This window comes from Sebastes umbrosus, chromosome 1 (assembly GCF_015220745.1).
Source record: "Sebastes umbrosus isolate fSebUmb1 chromosome 1, fSebUmb1.pri, whole genome shotgun sequence".
Lineage (NCBI taxonomy): Eukaryota > Metazoa > Chordata > Actinopteri > Perciformes > Sebastidae > Sebastes > Sebastes umbrosus.
Window position 1 is genome coordinate 30,174,805 of NC_051269.1, and position 19,693 is coordinate 30,194,497.

The 19,693-nt window shown below is 43.1% G+C and overlaps 1 protein-coding gene across 5 annotated transcripts in view; it reads right to left on the reverse strand.

Annotated features, from left to right (window-relative positions):
• Positions 1–17,850, reverse strand: part of srgap2 (SLIT-ROBO Rho GTPase activating protein 2) — a 68,424-nt gene extending 50,574 nt beyond the window's left edge. For 4 of the 5 annotated variants that reach the window (XM_037780998.1, XM_037780842.1, XM_037780678.1 and 1 more), the window contains exon 1: positions 16,166–16,714. In XM_037780998.1, coding sequence (XP_037636926.1) covers positions 16,166–16,232 — 67 coding nt within the window. In that variant the 5' untranslated portion in view covers positions 16,233–16,714. Of the gene's footprint in view, positions 1–16,165; positions 16,715–17,536 lie in introns of those variants that run through there. The other variant, XM_037780520.1, reaches the window with a different exon arrangement.
• Positions 17,851–19,693: the final 1,843 nt, after the last annotated feature.

The following is a 19,693-nucleotide window of genomic DNA, read 5'->3' on the forward strand; positions in this document are numbered from 1 at the left end:
AACACGGAACCAACTGAGAAGCTGTCATCGGAAACCGTTTGGAAAAGGGCAGGCACTTTCATAAAATACTTGGCAGCTGATTGTATGAACCATCTGTCAATCAAACTCCTGCCGGAGCCAGTCGGGAGCAAAAAAGCGATCAAAAACATCGCCTTCAGTGACGCCGATTGGTTCGTTATCTGGCTTGCCGGACACAAATGTATTATTTGATGCCTGACGAGATGGATTTTTGTGTGATATGTGATGCCACGATTCTCGCATCATATTGCGAGAATCCAGCTGCCGTGCAAAATACGTTTTTTGATTTACACTGATATTCTTATAACTTGCATACAACAAATGGGACCACAATGATTCCTCAAGGCTTACATTCATGCTCAGATCCAGCTGTGGGAATCCACCACTCCAGACTGGGAAACTCTCTCCTCCACATTCCTCTGAGGGAATACCATCAGCACATGACAAGAGCCCCACTCACACTCGGCCACTTAGACCGCCGCCTCCCACTGCAACCTTTACGCACAGAGAATGCCTGTGTGTATGTGCATATGTGTCACGGACATACACAACCTTTAACATGCAACGCTGCCCTCAGACAGAAAGAAATCACAGAGAGAAAGGGAGTGGGAGGGGCAAGATTTGGGGAAAAAAAAAAAGGGTGATGAGGGCACCAGAACATGCTTGTGTCAGGCGGCTATGCCACGAATGTGATGAAGTGATTGATGGGAAAGCTCTTTGTGCTAAAGGGTATCCCCCCTCTTTACCCTTTCTTCTCCTCTTCTTTGTCACCCTCTCCATCACTCCAACACTACTCAGGGCTCATCTCGGTTTATTTCCAAGAAAAACCACTTGGTGTTACCCAACTTTCAGCTCAGAACAGGTTTAGGCAGATGTCTACTTCCTAACAAAGTGTGTGACAGAGTGTAGCACATTGTGTACATCAGCTCCACACCAACCCTTGTTCTACATGGGCCACTGCACAGCAGGAATGAGTATGTGTGTGTGCATGTATGGAGAGGGATGTTCCCATTTCCAGTCTGTTTGAAGCACATGGACTGAGTCGGAATGTGAAGGGGGAGGGGGGCGGCCGAGGGAGGAGGGTGAGGGGAGAAGCTAAGGCGGTAATCTGAGAGGGGTATCCCACAGCGCAGGCCAGCAGCACATGGTCTGTACACTCTACTGAGGGCCCGGCGCACAGGGAGAGGGACACTGACAGAAAAGATTTCCCTTTCAATCACAGGCCTGAATAGAGGAGCACTATAGGGCCTGGTTGGCGTCAAGATGTACCTACTGATGCTCCTGTGATGACAGTAACAACGTATGACAGCGGCATTGCTTCATGTGTTGAAAAAAATTTACAATTGCAGTTACTAAATGCAGCCTTAACAATGCACGTTGCACTGTAACTAAGGCTGCTTTCACACCTAACCTGTTTGGTTCGGTTAAAACAAACTCAGGTCCGTTTGCCCGGTTAGTACGGTTCGTTTGGGGTGGTGTGAAAGCCATCACTCAAACACCGGTAAATGGAATTGCATTTGTATAGCGCTTTTCTAGTCTTCCAACCACTCAAGGCACTTGAGTCAGCATTCACCCATTCACACACACATTCATACACTGATGGCAGAGGCTGCCATGCAAGCTGCCAACCTGCCCCTCAGGATCCGGATCAGAATCTCATCTAAATACTCATTCACACACACCGATGGCACAGACTTCGGAAGCAATTTGTCTTGCTCAAGGGCACTTTGACATGTGACCGGTGGTGCCGGGGATCGAACCACCGACCTTCCGATTGGTGGACGACCTGCACTTCCTCTGACCCACAGCCACCCCTAACCTAAACCCACCAGTGCGGACCAACACAACCAAACCGACACCACCTGAAAAAGTGAGTCTCGCCCGTTTCCAAGCCGACTCTGGTGCGGTTTGTTTGTGATGTGAAAAAGGTTGAGAACCGCTGATGTAATGCATTACATAACCTGCATTGTACCATTCCTCCAATAAAACCGCTGTGCTTGTATCCTTTGCCAGTTCTTTAAGTCCATTAAAAAGTGTGTGACAGTGATCCCACAGTAATACTCCTCATGCGTCTGTGTGCTTCTTGAAGTTCACACCAGTCATCTGGAGCGCGCAAAGGCGCTTTGTCCTGTCTCTACATGTTAAGTCATTATTCCTAACATGCAGTCCAATTGCAGTCTAATAATGCTTCTAACCAGTTATTTCTTTTTGAGCTCTTTGTGACTCCAAATAACATAAATATACACATCAGAAGCATTAAAGAGCTGCATAAACGTCTGTCAGTCACCAGCATTTACAATTTACCCACGTGGGTCCTGATAATGCAGGATGACAATCGCCAATGCTGTCCAGTCAACCTGTCAGTCTGTATAACTTCATGTTCACTCATCTGGTTCCTTTGTACAAAAGGCAGTGCGAACAGGAACCCAACATAGTTCAGAATCAGTTAAGCCATGTTGATCGCGTCAGAATTGCCACCCAAGCTCAATGGCTGGTTGGGTGGGTAAAACGTATCATGCAGTCGCACAACAAAGATCCAAACACACACTATCTGTTGTGTATATACATGACAGGTTCAGAGACTTTCGACAGAACATATTCCGCAGCCTCGGGACACGCTTAAACATGCATGAGTGAGGAGCACATATCAGCATGTTTCTCTCACACACTGTTGCCCCCTGGCCACGCTCAGCGAGAGGCAGAACAAGAGAAAGAGTCTGCTAACAGGCGCCTGGAAACCAGTGAGATACATATCAGGCCTGAGGTATGTGCGGCTGCCTCTAAACAGTTCCAGCACTCAGCTGCCTGCTGCAGGTAAACCACATTTTCAGGGGTGGGTTCACTCACACCAGGCAGCGTGGCCCCAGCACCGACATGTCAGTCCAACACACAACCACAAATACATAAATGCATTCAGGAAGCAATCAGTTTCACAACACCACGCCCTCCAACATGCACTGATGTGAGTCTGTAGATGAGTGTATACCTGATGCACGCCCCTCTGAAACTGCGTTTAACTCATGTGTGACCACATACTTATGAAACTGCTGTCTCTAGTTGAGTTGTCACTGCTCACAGTAACTCTTATCTCCAAAATGTGGTTCCTCACACATCTCCAATATACATGCAGTAGATTTAAATAGTACCCAATAAAGATATGTTTCAGTTTCAGTTCTGTCCACAAACTCCCACACAGCCCCAACTTCTCCCTCTTGCTCAGTTTAGAAAACACATTTAAACGTCAAAACACATTACATTAAATTAGCATCACTCTCAGATTCAACAGTTTACCAAACCCAAACAGTACCGGACTCAGCGACTGAGCAACCATATCTCCCACAAAATTGCATTCCAATACTACTAAACTGCATAACCAAAGTACGTTTTGAGGGAAACATTTTTTCCCAGATTACGGTCGCATTTTTAAACAGTTTTAAATACATGATTAACGTAAATTAAAACAAAAACGCAACAAAACTACTGGGTTAGGTTTAGTAAAAAAAACATCTGGATTAAAATGACTTAAAAACAAAACAACAAATGACTACGTTTGACACGGGACATGAACGACGGTCTCCTGGGGGAAAGTCTGGTGTTGACATGTAAAATGTCCAGTGTAATCGGTAGCACCGGTGTCGTCACAAATTCATTAACTGGTGGGAAAATTTCCTCACCGCCACATCCCTACTGGTCGCTTGATATATTACGTCACCTACTCTGCGCGTCACTCATTATACTCCGTCACTCGCTGCGGTCGTCCGCAGACTTACAAAGTTGTTTGTGATACGTAAAAGACAAAAGTTTCCTTCCAAATGTAATTGAGAATGCAATTAAATTGTATGGGAATGTAATTGTTAGGCGACAGGGCTGAACTGAGAGGCGGTCTAAAACTTGTTCAGATGGACCACTGATGCAGGTTTACCTCATGTCACCGTGTCAGGTAGCATGTGCGACATTTAGCCTCTCTTGCTTTTGAACTGCGTGAATCTGCACACATGCAGCAGCGTTTCCTTGTTTGTACACAGCGGGGGCCTCCTATCACGAGTTGTTCCACGTGGATGAGTGATAAGGAAGAGGACAGGAGGAAGTCTGATCTTTAGATCTACTTCCTGCTGCTACATAACTGGCTAACAGTGACCTCGGTGTAACCTCCAGCTAAGGTCAACATGTTAGCAGTACACACACCCAAACACCGCCCGTTAAGTGATGTGTGTGGTTTGGAGTGGAGGTAGCGCATCTGGTTTGAAGTGAGGGGGCCTGAAGCAGGGAAAAGAAGGGCTGACTCTCCCTGTTTTCACGATCAGAGAGCATTCAGCTATCTAGCTTCCCACCCATACAAGAGTGTGATGACTGTGGGAAAGAAAACTACAGTATTCCCACATTAAGTAGGTTTAAAGAAAAGCTAAGACTCAGCATTTTAAACAAGCCTCCTGATGTATAATAAGCCTGCGTATATGCGGCAACAAACACTGGGAGAAAATGGGAGAAATCTCCACCAGAGCAGCTTTGATGCTGGGAACAACTAAAATAGAACTGGTGCATCCACATAGCAACCAGGGGGAAGAAGAACACCGTGTCCTCGCTCACATTCATACCGAAGAAAAGAGTAGAGCGAGCGAGAGGCTGCGTGTGTGTGTGTGTAAGTGATGCGGATTCAGCTGAGAAGAAGTGATGAATGGCTTCATTAAAACGGCATTAGCAGAGGTGTGAACCCGGATGGTTGAGTGCCAGTGTGCAGTGATTGCCCAGTCCGAACACACACACACACACACAAGTCTCAATACTGAAATTGTCTCTTTGATACCCACCCACCCTCTTGGCACTTACAGTGTTTGATGTCGCTGCAAGTTTAAAATGCGACCTCGGGCTTTCATAAAATATCAAGCTTAAAAACATCAGTGACATGCCAAATTATTTTCAAGAAACAACAATTTCCTTTAATCAAACTGCGCTTCCCTTCATCTCACACACACACACACACACATAATAGAGCACCCCAAAGCCTGAGGGAGGTGAGGAAACAACAGTGACACCATGGAAGAAAAAAGAAAGCAATGAAAAGACGGAATAAAGGAAGCGAAGGAGCAGGAATGCAAAAGCAAGAAAGCAAAAACAACTGAAAAGACAGAGGTTCAAAATGGAATCAAAGTGTGTGTGCAACCTGATTAGCCAGACCCTACAGGGGAGACAAATCTACATTATTCTTTCTCATTTTCCCTCTGCTCCTCACAAACCCAGAAAAATGGGGGCAATTCAGTAACCCTAGCAACCAACTCTGCCTACGTGCAGAGAGGAGCTGCTGATGGAGGGGGGGGGAGAAGGAGATGGGGAGTGAAAAAAGGCTAATACAAGTGCATACTGTACTCACACACACATATTGAAGTGAGCAGATGGAGCGTAGTAGAAGTGGGGTTCATTCCCGTCGTTATACCTCTCTACAAATCTCTTCTACACATTTCCCAGATCCCTCCTCCTCTTTCCTCCCTCCTTGGTCAGACTCCTTGCTTTTCCCTTCTCCTGCTCTCTGGCCACGTATGAGGGCTGTTCAAACACAACCTGTTTCCTCTGGCGTCCCCCGGGAGCATTATCCAACCTTTCTACTGTTGTGTTTTCCCTCCTTCCCTTCTTTCTGCCTCCCTCCCTATTTATTTACAGCTGGATGTCTGTTCTCCTATTGATTGTTTTACAGAGGATATGAGTAGGCTTTGTCTCTGCCTTGCTCGGCTTTATATAGATCCCTCTGTTCTTTAACGTGTTCTCACCAACACACACATCCTCTCTCAGCTGGTTGTGAGTCAGTGTCCGGTCGGTGTGTAGAGGCTCATGCATGCACGTACAATATGTGTGTGTGTCACATATGCTGAAATCATAAAAGTGATGATTATTGGTTTAAGCTACCATGGGAGGCATGTCGAAAATGTGTGTGTCACATTTCATCACAACTGACAAACATCATGAGAGAGGAAAAGAGTGAGAGGGGGGGGGTGTGAAGGAGTGAGAAAAACAGAGAGGTTGAGTTGAAGACCAGCAGTTCTTTTCACAATGGTCTGATTGTTCGTTGGATATAGGCTGACAGAAAGAAAAAGATTGAAAAAGAGGGAGAGGGAGTTTGGGATTGACAGACGAAGTGTGTGTGTGTGTGTGTGTGTGTGTGTGTGTGTGTGTGTGTGTGTGTGTGAGAGTGAGGGGGAAGTCCAGAGCACGGACTGCTCTGCTTTTTACATTTTTACACGCTCTAACCGGTTGCTCTGCTGTTGCCGTGTGTGCGTGTCAGAAAGTGAAATTTGAATGAGGCACCCTAACAGGGGTCAAGGCCCCTATATCAACTATGGGGTTCAGGTCACACACACATTCACACATCGCCTCGGGTAATGGGACCATATATACTTTAGAGCTCAAACAATTCAAAAATTAATTGGCAACACTTTTGATAAATGATTTGTTAATTTAAAGCGAAGCTTAAACTGGTTCCAGCTTATAGAACGTGAATATTTTCTGGTTTTCTTTGTCTTCTACGCTGGTAAATTGAATATCTTTGTTTTTAAATGTGTCAAATTGGGCTCTGGGAAACTTTCAGGGCATTTTTCTTTGGTTCCCATTCATTGTCTATGTGAGCAGCAGTGCAATGCATTCTGGTAGCGTGGCAGCGAGATTCGAGAGACGGGGCGTCACTAGGGCCACTTCGCATTTTCATAAAGTTGTGGTCTAGGCTACTTTATGCAAGTCAGTGGCTTCCAGCGCGACTCGCCACCTCTGGAAATTCCCGAGAAACTTTTAAATGGCTTATTTCTCGAATAAAATGTTTTCAGAAACACATTTCGGTGAACTATTTTCGGAATATAAGAGAGAAAAGTTTTCAAAAAAGCCACCATGCTGGTTCCGGTTTGAAAGCTGGGAGCAGCAGCCCACGAGGGAAAGCGCTCGTCCAATCAGGTGCCTTGTGTTTAGTGGCAGCCCAATGGGAGTCCAATGGGTGCTAGCAAGGCGATCACTCGCATCCAAAAACACCCCTCTGGACACGTACCGTAAGACGATACAAATTTGTTACCAAGATAAGTATGCCTTTAATATCTCTGGTTATATATATATATATATATATATATACTGGATTTAAAGGAGTTTCACATCAATTTATGAAGAACATGGATTCAGGTCACAGTGTTCAATTCATTGTATAATCCAGAGACAAAGATCTGGATATTTTATCAATAGAAAGGCTTCTCAATTGAATTGTTAGAAAATCTACTATATCACAAAATAAAACTACACATATCAATAAAAGATTTCATCCATATTGCCCACCCCTATTCACACATGAATGAGTATTTAACACCTGCTCCACCACAGCGTTGCTCAACTTCATCAAGTTACAGAAACAAACTGTCTGAGTGGAACGCTACAGTTGACTTTATGCAAAAAACTCAGCTAGGTAACAACAACGTCTGCAGGGCTGGAGGGGTGTGTGTGTATGTGTGTGTGTGTGTGTTTTGCATGAATAAATAAAACATTGGGTTCATCGCGTTTCAAAATATCAGTGCAAGAGGTAACCCATTGACTGGGCACACAGATTGGGTTCACATGGGTGGACCTACATGCACTGCAGGAACACCTGAAAAAGAGGGAGGGGAGATTTCAACCAATCCCAACATGCCTCAGTGCTGAAGGTCTAGTTTAGTAAAGGGGGTGGCAGCCAGAGCGTTAGAATTAGCCAACCAGGACAGACGGAGCATCTGTTGCCCAATCAGAGCATCTGGAACATCTGGCTCCAATGAACAGCAGCTGAACTCTGACCTCACCCACATGGCTTCACCGGCTGCCTCTTTTGCATTCATTCTCCAGCCCTCTCAATCTACTTCTTCATCTCTCGGTTTGTCTTCGAATCTGATACGCTGGGTATTGTTGCACACCTGTACAGGTTCATTTGCATACCATGGCGATAGCAGACATTCCTCTTCTATCTCTCAGCTATCGGCTGTATCCAGAATGTAGGAGTGTACGGCAGGGATGAGTTAGACATCTCAATCCAAATCGCAAAGACACACTCACTGACTTGTAAGCAGCGCTCTTGTTTTTGTGTACTGAAGGAGGCCAGCTCAGCACTTGCGGTGTTGGTAAATTTAACGCTGTGTGTGTTCTCGCAGGTGCCGCAGCAGCCCTGTAGTAAGTTGTCATATCGAATACTGAAGAATGAGGAAGGAGAAAGGTAGAAGGGAACAGAAAATCAATGAGAGTTTTCAGCCACGTCGTGTCTGGTGCTGCCACAGCACACGGTGGCCCGCTACCGTGAGCGTGCACACGCACACGAACCGAAACGGCGGTGGGACACCCGGTATGGAACACATTGTTCTATTGTGACTCATCAAAAGGGAATAGAGGATTTTCACTCCTTAAAAAAAAACTACCTTTATTTCTCAGTTCCTTTCTATTCTGAGGCAACTGCGGATCTGCAAATCCTCACACACCGAGCACAGTAGCATTGAGTGTGTGTGTGTGTGTGATGTGAAAGGCAGTTGATTCCTTTGCCCAGACACAAAGCCGTGGGCCCAAACAGGAAGCTTCACACACACTCCAGTCCCTGAGCGATCTGTGTGTGTTCAAGCCTAACTCCTGGACCAAAGTTTCACACAAACATCCTTCCTGGCTGATTATTTTAAGCTCCGTTAGCATTTTTAATTCAAACACACAGATCCAAGACCACCCCACCACCACGTTTTCCATTTTCACCACCACACACTGACAGACATCCACACACACAAGTCAATCACAAAGCCGTTCAGAGTCAAGTGATTGACTTGTGGTTGGTAAGTGCTCCACTGGACTCACTCAATACAGACCAGCCCTAATTGACAAGAGGTTGTTAAGAAGAACACACACAAAGCCCTAAAAACGACCACTAATTGATTAGTTTAAAGATGTCTTCTCACATCCTCGCAGCCACATGTGATGTTTGCTGAGGTGAAGGCAGCTGCAGCAAAGGCGTCAATGTTACAATAACAAATGGTGCTTCCTTCTTGGGATGCACGATTTTGAAAAAATACCCAGGCATCAACAGCTATCAGTGTGTCAGTGTGCTGACTTGACTTTGACTTGCCCCAAACTGCATGTGATTATCATAAAGTGAGCATGTCTGTAGACGGGAGACTCGTGGGTACCCATAGAACCCATTTTCATTCACATATCATGAGGTCAGAGGTCAAGGGACCCCATTGAAAATGGCTATGACAGCTTTTCCTCGCCAAAATTTAGCACAAGTTCGGAGCGTTATTTAACCTCCTTCACGACAAACTACTATGACGTGGTTGGTACCAAGAGATTCCTTAGGTTTACTAGTTTCATATGATGCCAGTATCTTCACTCTTTAGTGAATTAGTGGCGTTAAAACTAATTTGTGTTAACACGTTATTATCGCCTTAACTTTGACAGCAATAATTCAAATGATAATGGTAAGATGTTTTCTTAAGTCTGTAGAATATGATGTGTAGGCCAGGACATATCTGCAGCACCACAATATTTAACGTAAAGTGGTAGACCATAATGCGATTATGATAAATGTTTGATTAACTGCGCAGCCCTACTTCCCTCCGTTTTGTCATTTCTGCCTCTTACTGTTTCATAGTTAACTGATAAGCAGAACCTCCCTGCAATTTATGTCAGAGGACTCCTCTGCAGTATCAAATAAACATCAACGCTCACACAAACAGAAATATTCAGCCCAGGCATGGAGACTCAGACTCACACACACACACACACACACACACAGACCCACAATCCTCCTCACAGACAAACCTCTTGCTGTGTCACCACCTTTCCCATTGTGTGCTGGTGAAAGCAGCCATTTATCCTAAATCATATGTTTCTCTGGCTGCCTTGTAAACAGGCAGCTTAAGTAACGTACACGTAGGCAGACGCACACCGCTTCAGTTTATCATCCCCCTTCAGGGATCAGGGAGACAGATCCGCATCACATCACATCTGCAGAGCTTGAATGAGTTTATTATTCTGAAAAAATGACGGTCTACATCTGTTTGGAGATACAGCCTGTGTCCTCTTTGTGTGTGAGTATTTAGTCCAAACACAACCTAATCTGCACATCATCACCTTAGCTGGCCATATACCTCTCCGTATTCTCCAAAAATAATCAATACATTTCATTAGTGGCAACAGTGGTCGTTTATTTGCAAAGGCAGCCACTTATTAACATTCCCAGATGTGTAAACCCTTGACAGATGCTGAAGCGCTGAGCCAAAAATGTACTTGAAAAATGAAACATCTGTCAAGTGTTTTTAAAGACTCAGCACTCCCTAATTTTCCTCTACAATGTTTCCCATCGCCTGAATTGAAGCTTTCCATTTAAATATCCTGGCGAGCGTGATGACTGGTAGACGAGGGATGGCGGTGATAGCTGCTGGTAGATGTGTGCATCGACTGGAGAAATGCGATTAAAACCTCAGAGTCATTTGGAGTCTCTCTAAAAGCAAAAGTAGCTTTTTGGGTTCAATCCTAAATAAGTGCTCTGTGAACTACGAGTGGTAGGTGATAAGCTCATTCCTTAACTCAATTTCAGCGCCGTGTATAACCATTTACATCTGTGTTAGAACATTCCTATCGCTCTTTAAATGCGCCTCACTCACTTTCTCTTGCTAGCTTTCCCTTTTTCGTTCCCACTTTCTTTTTCACTCTCTCTCTCTCACACACACCCTCTTCCTGAGCAGTAGGAACATTCCTTGCATCAGCCAGAATCCCATATTAGAGTATCAGCACTCTGCCTGAGTGAAATAACACAGGCGGAGAAAAAGATGGTGTTATTCAAGCATTTTTGTGCATGTACACTGTGTGTGTGTGTGTGTGTGTGTGTGTGTGTGTGTGTGTGTGTGTGTGTGTGTGTGTGTGTGTGTGTGTGTGTGTGTGTGTGCATTCATAAAAGCAATATTCTTCAGCTCACAGGTCAACAGGTGAGATGACAGTGTCCATGACATCCCCATACCTACTTTAGGAAATAGCTTTACAAGAACTCTGCATTTTGTTTCCTTCACAAAAGGTACAGAAGGTAGAAGGGCTGTCCTCGACCAAAGAAATTGTTAGTCCTTTAGTTGCTTTAAAGGACCAGTGAGTAACATTTAGGGGGATCTATTGGCAGAAATGGAATATAATATTAATAAGTATGTTTTCTTTTGTGTATAATCACCTGAAAATAAGAATCGTTGTGTTTTCGTTAGCTAAAAATGAGCCGTTTATATCTACATAGGGAGCGGGTCCTCTCCACGGAGTCCGCCATGTAGCACCGTCATGTTTCTACAGTAGCCCAGAACGGACAAACCAAACTTTGTTAACTTCTCCTGCTTGGGCCGGAGTCGATAACGTTACTTGCTCCAGTCACCGGCGCTCTCTCTCTCTCTTGCTTTACCACTCACTTCTCACGTACACACTCAATCTATACACTGGCTCTGCTCCAACTGGCACTGGAGAGAGACTTTGCGCTTTGGTGTCGGCCACTGTAGCTCTCCAACACGCTTGGCACACGGGAGAGGCTTCAGTTGGTTGCAAAATCTCCTCACCTCACCGCTAGATACTATCAGATCACTGGACCTTTAATCGATAGATCTGTGAAACGGAGTTTCTCCACAAAGAATCACACAAAAGCACCACTTTAAATCTGGTGTTTACCAGAGATGTGCTCATAAGTTTCTTAGTCATTCAGCATGAAAAAAAGCATAAAAAACAACTAACGAAATCTTAATCGACTAAGACCAAACAACCTATTAGTTGATTAATTGACTAAGAGGGGGAAGCCCTGGAAGGTAGACAAAATAACAGACGCATCATGAAAAATGGCAGGTCATATTAGGTTAAATACCAAATAGCAGCATTTGTCAGCACTTGGTGCGTGTTTTCAAACTTCAAAAACATATGGCAATGTGGGGCGGAAGTGATCCATTATGAGAGGCCAAATCATCTCAGGAATCTTGACAGAATTCCTGGGTGTGTAGCATGAATGTCAAGTTGTGTCTGAGAGTACATATCTAACACTAGTTAGGGCTTAACAATAAGGATTGCCCGCTTGCCCGGGTCAAATAAAATGCCACGTCGGGCTAGTAAATCAAGCAACTCACTTGTTTGATCGGGCAAGAGTTTTTTCCGGAGCCGATGATGGAAGTAGCTAAGGAGCGAGCAATCTCGCTTAATTTTCATCTCTGTTGAGAGTTGCACATGCACAGTACCAATTCGGTAATCGCGAGACGGCAGGTAAAGACAAAAAGCGAGCATTTCAATTATCCTGTTAACTGGAGTTTAGTTGGGTGGCGTCTAGATTAATTTACTCAACTAAAGATTAAACATGACAAATAACTTTGATCTTTGTTGTCATTTGATAACCACTAATAAATAAAACAATTTGCATAGGGAGAATAAAAATTGACTTTGAGCAGGTAGATATCTGACCCACTTGCCCGAAATAAAAACATTAAAACCTGCTATTTTGAACGTAGTACGATAGTGCAACAATAGAGTATGATAGCGCTGCACCAGGGTTCAATCAATGGCCAAACCGGAGATGCACCAGCCAAACAAAACGCTAAATTATGGTAGTTAATATGCCAGGGGAGGATCTTGAAAACAATCAGGACCAATGCATTCATCAATTGCTTGTGTTATGTTGTCGAGCCCTGTGTTTCTGTGTGCATGTTAGCATGTGCATCATGCATCTTCCTCTCCTGCAGCAGAGATGTATGAATGTAAGCCATGCGAGGATTTACATTTATTTCCCCCATGATGCTGCAGAGTGAAAGGACTATTCATGTTGCCTGATTTAGAGCCATACAGGGTTGATTCCTCGGCTAGCTGGACTGCAATAGCGGACCTATTAAAGACTTTGGAAACATGACAGACGCGTGTTTGCACATACAGAGATGTGAGGTGTAGATGCTTTACGTATGGTTGCTTGATACCCTCCATTACAGAATATCTAACAGCAGTGTGCAGGGTAATGACAGACTGTCTGTGTCTCCCAGAGGCTGCTGGGAATGTCACAGCAGACACACAGCACCTGGAGACGCCCCTACAGATGGAAAAACACACACAGACACCAGAACAGTAATGAGGATGCACAGGTTCACCCTTTTTTCTGTTCATTCCAGATACGGAGGACGGTATGTGGAAAAACGTGTGGACGGAGTGAGATAGCTCAACACAGCTGTTCGCTAGGGAGCAGTGGAGTAACTGACAGGAGGAATCGATGCAAAGGGTCGATGGACAAACATTAAGTCCAGGAGCTGACAAACACAGCAGACAGCCCTCACAATGCAGCACGAACAGAACGCCTTCACACGGGCTGCTAAGCATAAACGGCGGTCTACCGGGACATTGAGCCAACAACGCTAATGTCACTGTGGTGACAGCTAAAGGAATCGGCAAGAGGAAGTGGCTAATAAGGGGTGGTAAACAGTGAGCTGAGTCGAGTTACCCAGGATTCATCTGTTCATTAGTTTAACTGACAGGATTACGTGTTAGAATATGAGACCAAATCAAACCCCTGCCCACATTTCATGTAGACATGTAGATTTTTGAAAAACATAGAAGGTAGCTTCCTTTAAGTGCAGTTTATTGGCACATCTTAGTTTGTGACGTTTCAATGTGCCAAAAAATTAAACAGGGAGCTACAGTGTGCGGACCTTCTCATAAGTTTTTCATTGCTGTCTTCTACAGGTCAAGCACCAGCATACTACGGTTTTGGATGTGCACGACCACCTTACATTTGACAAGACAAGTTTTTCCACATGGGGCTCAGGAGGTAGAACAGGCCGTCCACTAATCGAAGGATCTGCGATTCGATTCGCGGCTCCTCCAGTCCGCATATCGAAGTGTCCTTTGGTGTGTGAATGAGCAATAAGATTAGAGCCTAATGGGCAGTTAGCCTCTGCCATTAGCGTATGAATATTGACATGTAGTGTAAAGCGCTTTGTAAGTGGACGGAAGGCCCTGAAAGGCACTATATAAATGCAGGTCCATTTTACAAGTAACAAATTAAAGGATAAACTTGGATGCAGTGGTGAAACATAAATGTTTCCACACAGAGCGCATGGGGATCATTGAAAGGTTTGACAAGTATGAAATTGACCTCAATCATATGGCGTAGCTTTCGCAGTCATCAGATCTCAGCTCATTTTTAACATTCATGAATATCTTTTGGAAGAATGGTGTTTATCCCTCAAGTAGAGTTCCAGAAACTTTTTGTCATTTTGGCAGCTCCACACTTTACTGAGACACTTCATGTTGGTTTTTTGTTTAAACCTGCAGTAGGCAGAATGTTTTTGGCATCATTGGGCAAAAATCCCATAATAACCTTTCAGCATATTATAATTCAAGTATTCTGAGAGAAAACTAGACTTCTGTACCTCCTCATGGCTGTGTTTTCAGGCTTCAAAAAAATCTAGCCTGTGACGGGAAACTTTGACCAATCACAGAGACAACGTTCCTATTGAGCGTTCCTATTGGCTGTGCTCTGGCTGGTGGGCGGTGCTTGGTACTTCCTCAACTGATCTCAACATGGCTGCCGGGTCACAATCTTTCTCATTTTACAGCTAAACAGTACACTACAAGATGTTTCTGAAATCATTTAAGGCAATAAATAGGCATCACAGTAACAGAATATTGATTAATATTTGATCAGCGCTGCCTAGTTTGACCATTTGGGTGGAGTTCACGAGTAATTGACAGCCGGCTCATAGACGGCAGCTGGACGGCAGACTCCAGCTCAGCTCTGATTGGTTGTTTTCCTCCGGTCTGTGAAATCCTGCAGATGCCATTAGGAGCAACGGAGGACACAAAGGCACATGATTTTTTTTTTCGGATTACCTGTTTCATGTCCTACTGTCAGGATATAGTGACTGTTTTATACCAATAACTTTTTTTAAATGACATTTGCTCCATTTCCACCCACTGCTGCTTTAATTTGTCACCCATTTCTATATTAGCCACCAGAAATTCCAAGTTTTCCAACATAGCGATTTGTGACGACACGCTCCACAATTGTCGCTGACTTGCTGATCTATCCTACAAAAGTTGCAGGTGGCAACACATCTACAGGAGAATAGGAGGGCTACAAGGTGACAATTTTGGAGACAAGGCTGGGAAGAGGACATGAGAAGCTGGTGTGATGAGGAAGGTGGTAGCCCATTTTATCTGGTGATCTAACACTGCAGCAACAGCAGCAGCAGTGGAAACATGCAGTTCAGGAGGAGTGCAATATCCTGTCCTCTGTCTTCCTCTAACATCCCTCTACCCCTCCTTCCTGCCACCTCTGTGCTTCACCTCTCCTTCCACCTAAACTTATAGATAAGCAATCACTGTAGCTCTGACTGACACTGCCCAGCTGAATACAGTGTGCCTGCCTGACGACAGAAACACACAAACATCAATCAGCCAGTAAACAGTTAACATCTGAACGCCCCCTTTTTCTAACCACTACGATCTGCTCTCCCACCCCTGCATGCGCTCTCGTGTCCTTGATCGTGGGCAGGGGGCGACACCAATGATCTGTGATCAATGGACAAGCCTTTGCACAAATGGATCATTTGATTGCAATCTGCGTTAAAGCCATGCACACACACAAACACACACATTTGCAGCATGAAGGGACCATAGTGCACACCAGCAGCAGCATTACAGACACGCAGGAGACAGCGAGGGAGAGAAAACGCCCTGCCTTGTTCCATGTCGAAACCCCAGCCCTCTGGGTAGCCTATACAACACACATACATACATACACACACATACATCACCTTCACATATTCTTTAGAGATCATATAGAGACCACATCTGGATAACAACACTGATTTCTGAGCGGTTTTTTTTTTTTTTTTCCTGTCTTTGTTGGCCATCTGTGTGCGATCACACGCTTGAAGACACATGATGTTCTAGTTATGGTTGCAATTATTGATATATTATTGATCAAACACGTCTGCATAATGACAATCATGAATAGTGGGTGAAATACAAGCGTGTATATATACCCTTTACGCTTGATAGGAGAGGTAAGAGGGGAAACAGAAAACCATGCAGTCAGCCAAGTCCCATATAGTAAAGAAAGCACAGATTTCACATTTCTTTAGCTTGTGTTGTATATTAACATATGAAAAAGTAAAGTTTTTACCTTTAACTTGAGTCTCATATTCGGCCACTATCTCCTTGTCCTTTCGGAATTTGGCCGGAGACGTCATGGCTGAGTTTGGAGATCAAACCACTTGTCCTCGTAGTGTCTCAATCAATCACAAAATCAGGCGTAGACTTGTGGGGAAGAGAGGGAAGGATGCCACTCTGGAAGAGGTTTTGAAAAGAAGAAAAAAGAGGCCAGATGAGAGTTTGCAGCTCCTCAGTCAGTGTGCCCGCGGATCTGTATTGTCTCCCTGCCTCTGTTCACTCCGGGCGCATTGTGAGTTTGGCGCTGCTGCTGCTGCTGAATGTTCCCATCCGCCGCGCCTCACCACCGCCTCCTCAAAACCGGTTATGGTGCAAATAACTTCAAGTGGAAGCAGATTCATTCCCTTCTTACAGAACAAACAGTGATAGCTTGTCAGTCAGCACTGCCAAAAGTTTGTTTTTTTTCTTTCAGATTTGCCCTGAGCGGGTCTCGCAGAGCTGCTCAGTCCGCCTGTCTGTCTAAACTAAACTGCTCTCCTCTTCACCCCCTCCTGAAGTGAGAGAGAGGAGGAGGAACCCAGTGGAGATGGAGGGAGTGCGCAGGACAAGCATGGATGCACACATGGATAGTATTCATTTGGGTGCATAAACCACATTTGTTGCATACTAGCCCTGAACTGTAACAAGTCACATAGGAATAAAAAAAAAAAAAAAACAATATTTCTCTCTCTCTCTCTCTCTCTCTCTATATATATATATATATATATATATATATATATATATATATATATACCAGTTGCAATGTGAGGATAATGGACAGGCATGGATAGTATTCATTTGGGTGCATAAACCACATTTGTTGCATACTAGCCCTTAACTGTAACAAGTCACATAGGAATAAAAAAAAGCAATATTTCTCTCTCTCTCTCTCTCTCTCTCTATATATATATATATCTATATCTATATCTATATCTATATATATATATATATATATATCAGTTGCAATGTGAGGATAATGGACAGGCATGGATAGTATTCATTTGGGTGCATAAACCACATGTGTTGCACACTAGCCCTTAACTTGCACTGCAAGTCACATAGGGGGAAAAAAGCAATATTTCTCTCTATATATATATATAGCTTATATACCAGTTGCAATGTGAGGATAATGGCAAGGCATGGATGCACACATGGATAGTATTCATTTGGGTGCATAAACCACATTTGTTGCACACTAGCCCTTAACTGCATGTAACAAGTCACATAGGTGCAAAAAAGGCAATATTTTTCTCTCTCTATATATACATATATATATACCAGTTGCAATGTGAGGATAATGTATTCCAGGGTGGTTAAAGTGAGCAAAAGTGGGTTTAATAGTCACCTCATATATCCTTTCAGAGAGACAAGGTGTCTTCTTATGTCCTTATGATACTGTATTATAAACAAAACTGCTCTTTATGTGTAGTTAGCTGGGGATGTAAGTTAACTACCCAAAAACTCTAACATTAGCTTGATAGCAAACAATTCCATAACTCTCTAACTAACTATGCCGAGTGATTATATTGTTTGACAAACTGGGAAAAGCATTAACTATGTCTTGTATTTCGACGACAACAATTTCTAACCTAAAATAGTGTAATTTAAGCTCTCTTATTTAAGAAACGCCATGCTCCTCCTGGGTGTGTAAATGCATCAACTCTTCTCTGCACAGCCCCGCCTTATTTTATAGGACAAGAGCAACACTTCCCACACCGTGATTGGTCCAACGGAATTTGATTGACGTGCAAGCGCACCAATCAGCTTTCAGGATTGTTTGAAAGTGGGCGTTTCGATGATCTTTTACGGCCAATTAAATATCGACTTTGTGATGAAGGGTGGCCAATGGCGTGTGGTTACTATGGAGTGTAGCCAATCAGAGGCAGGTGTTGGGTCTTTTAAAGATAGTTTCAGGAAGTGCAGTTAAATACAGTTCTCAACAAAATTGGCATCACATGACTCACACACTCAAGTTCACACTAATCCTATTTATGTATTTTCATTTTATTTTAGTTACTCTTCATCACACTGGTACACACAAGATCCTGTTATGTGAATGAGAGATAGATAGATAGATAGATAGATAGATAGATAGATAGATAGATAGATAGATAGATAGATAGTAACTTTATTGATCCCGAGGGAAATTCAACTTTCCAGCATCACAGTTCCATAGTGCAAAACATGTTTGTAAAAAGGCAGTAAAGAAGTTAGTAGTGCAAAGTACAAAGTACAAAAAAATATACCAGATATAAAAATACAAGGAGATGAAGAAACTGTTAAAACTGAATATAGTGCAGGGTAACAGCTGTGATACACGACTATTAAAAAGTGCAGAAGAGACTGTTAAAAATGAGTATAGTGCAGGGTAACTCCAGTAGCTTAGTCTAAAGTGCACTATATGCATTATTATCTGTCCTGCAGACCGTCCTCCTTTGTCCTAGAGATGTGTTGAATGAGAGAAAACGCTCAAAACATTGCTGTTGGGAAGTTGTACTTGGTTTGTCACATCCGTCATCGACACGTGACCCTGAGTTCTCTCTAATTTACTGTGTACAGATGACTGCCAAGACTGATAATGAAAAGATTCTATCCAGTGAAACATTTCTTACAAAAGTTAAAGAGTGACATAGATGTAAATTGTTCACATCCTGAAACTTGCTCTCATTTATTCTGGTCCTGTAAATATACATGTGAATTGTGGAAAGATGTCAATAACTTTATACTAGTTAACATTTTCTCCGATTTTGCACTGTACTTTAGAAATAGTATATCTGGTTGCTATGATTACAGTGACAAAGACAGTAATGCATTTTTTCTTATTAATTTAATTTTAATTCTCACGAAGTTCGACATTCACAAGTGTAAATTTACCAAAAAAAAGCCTAATTTCTTTGTATTTATGAAATAAATGGAATTATATCTGTCAACAATTTCTTCCTCACAAAACAAAAAAGCAATGAAAACAACGAATGTATGCAATATCTTTAAAGTTTTTAAGTGAAATTATTGTCATACACTCGCGTGGTCTTTTTTTTAATTATTATTTATTTATTTATTTTTTTAATGTGTTTTTTTTTTATTATTTTATGTTGGTTTCGTTTCATTTCTGTTGTCCTTTTATGTTTGGCACAGCTCTTTGTTTATGTTTTCGCTATCCTTGTTTTGTATGTAAATGTTTTTAATGTTTTCTGCTGTTACTATGTATACTGTCAATTCGAAATAATAAAAAAAGAAAAAGATGCTAAAAAAAATGCTAAAAAATATTTAAAAAAAAGAAGAGAAAAAAAAAAAGCTACACTTCCCACACTACATTAGTCCAGAGGAATTTGATTGACGTACAAGCGCACCAATCAGCTTTCAGTATTTTTAAAAGTGGGCGTTTCGATAATCATTTATGGCCAATCAAATCCCGACTTTGATGATGAAGGGTGGCCAATGGCGTGTCGGTTACTATGGAGTGTAGCCAATCAGAGGCAGATGTTGGGTCTTTTAAAGATAG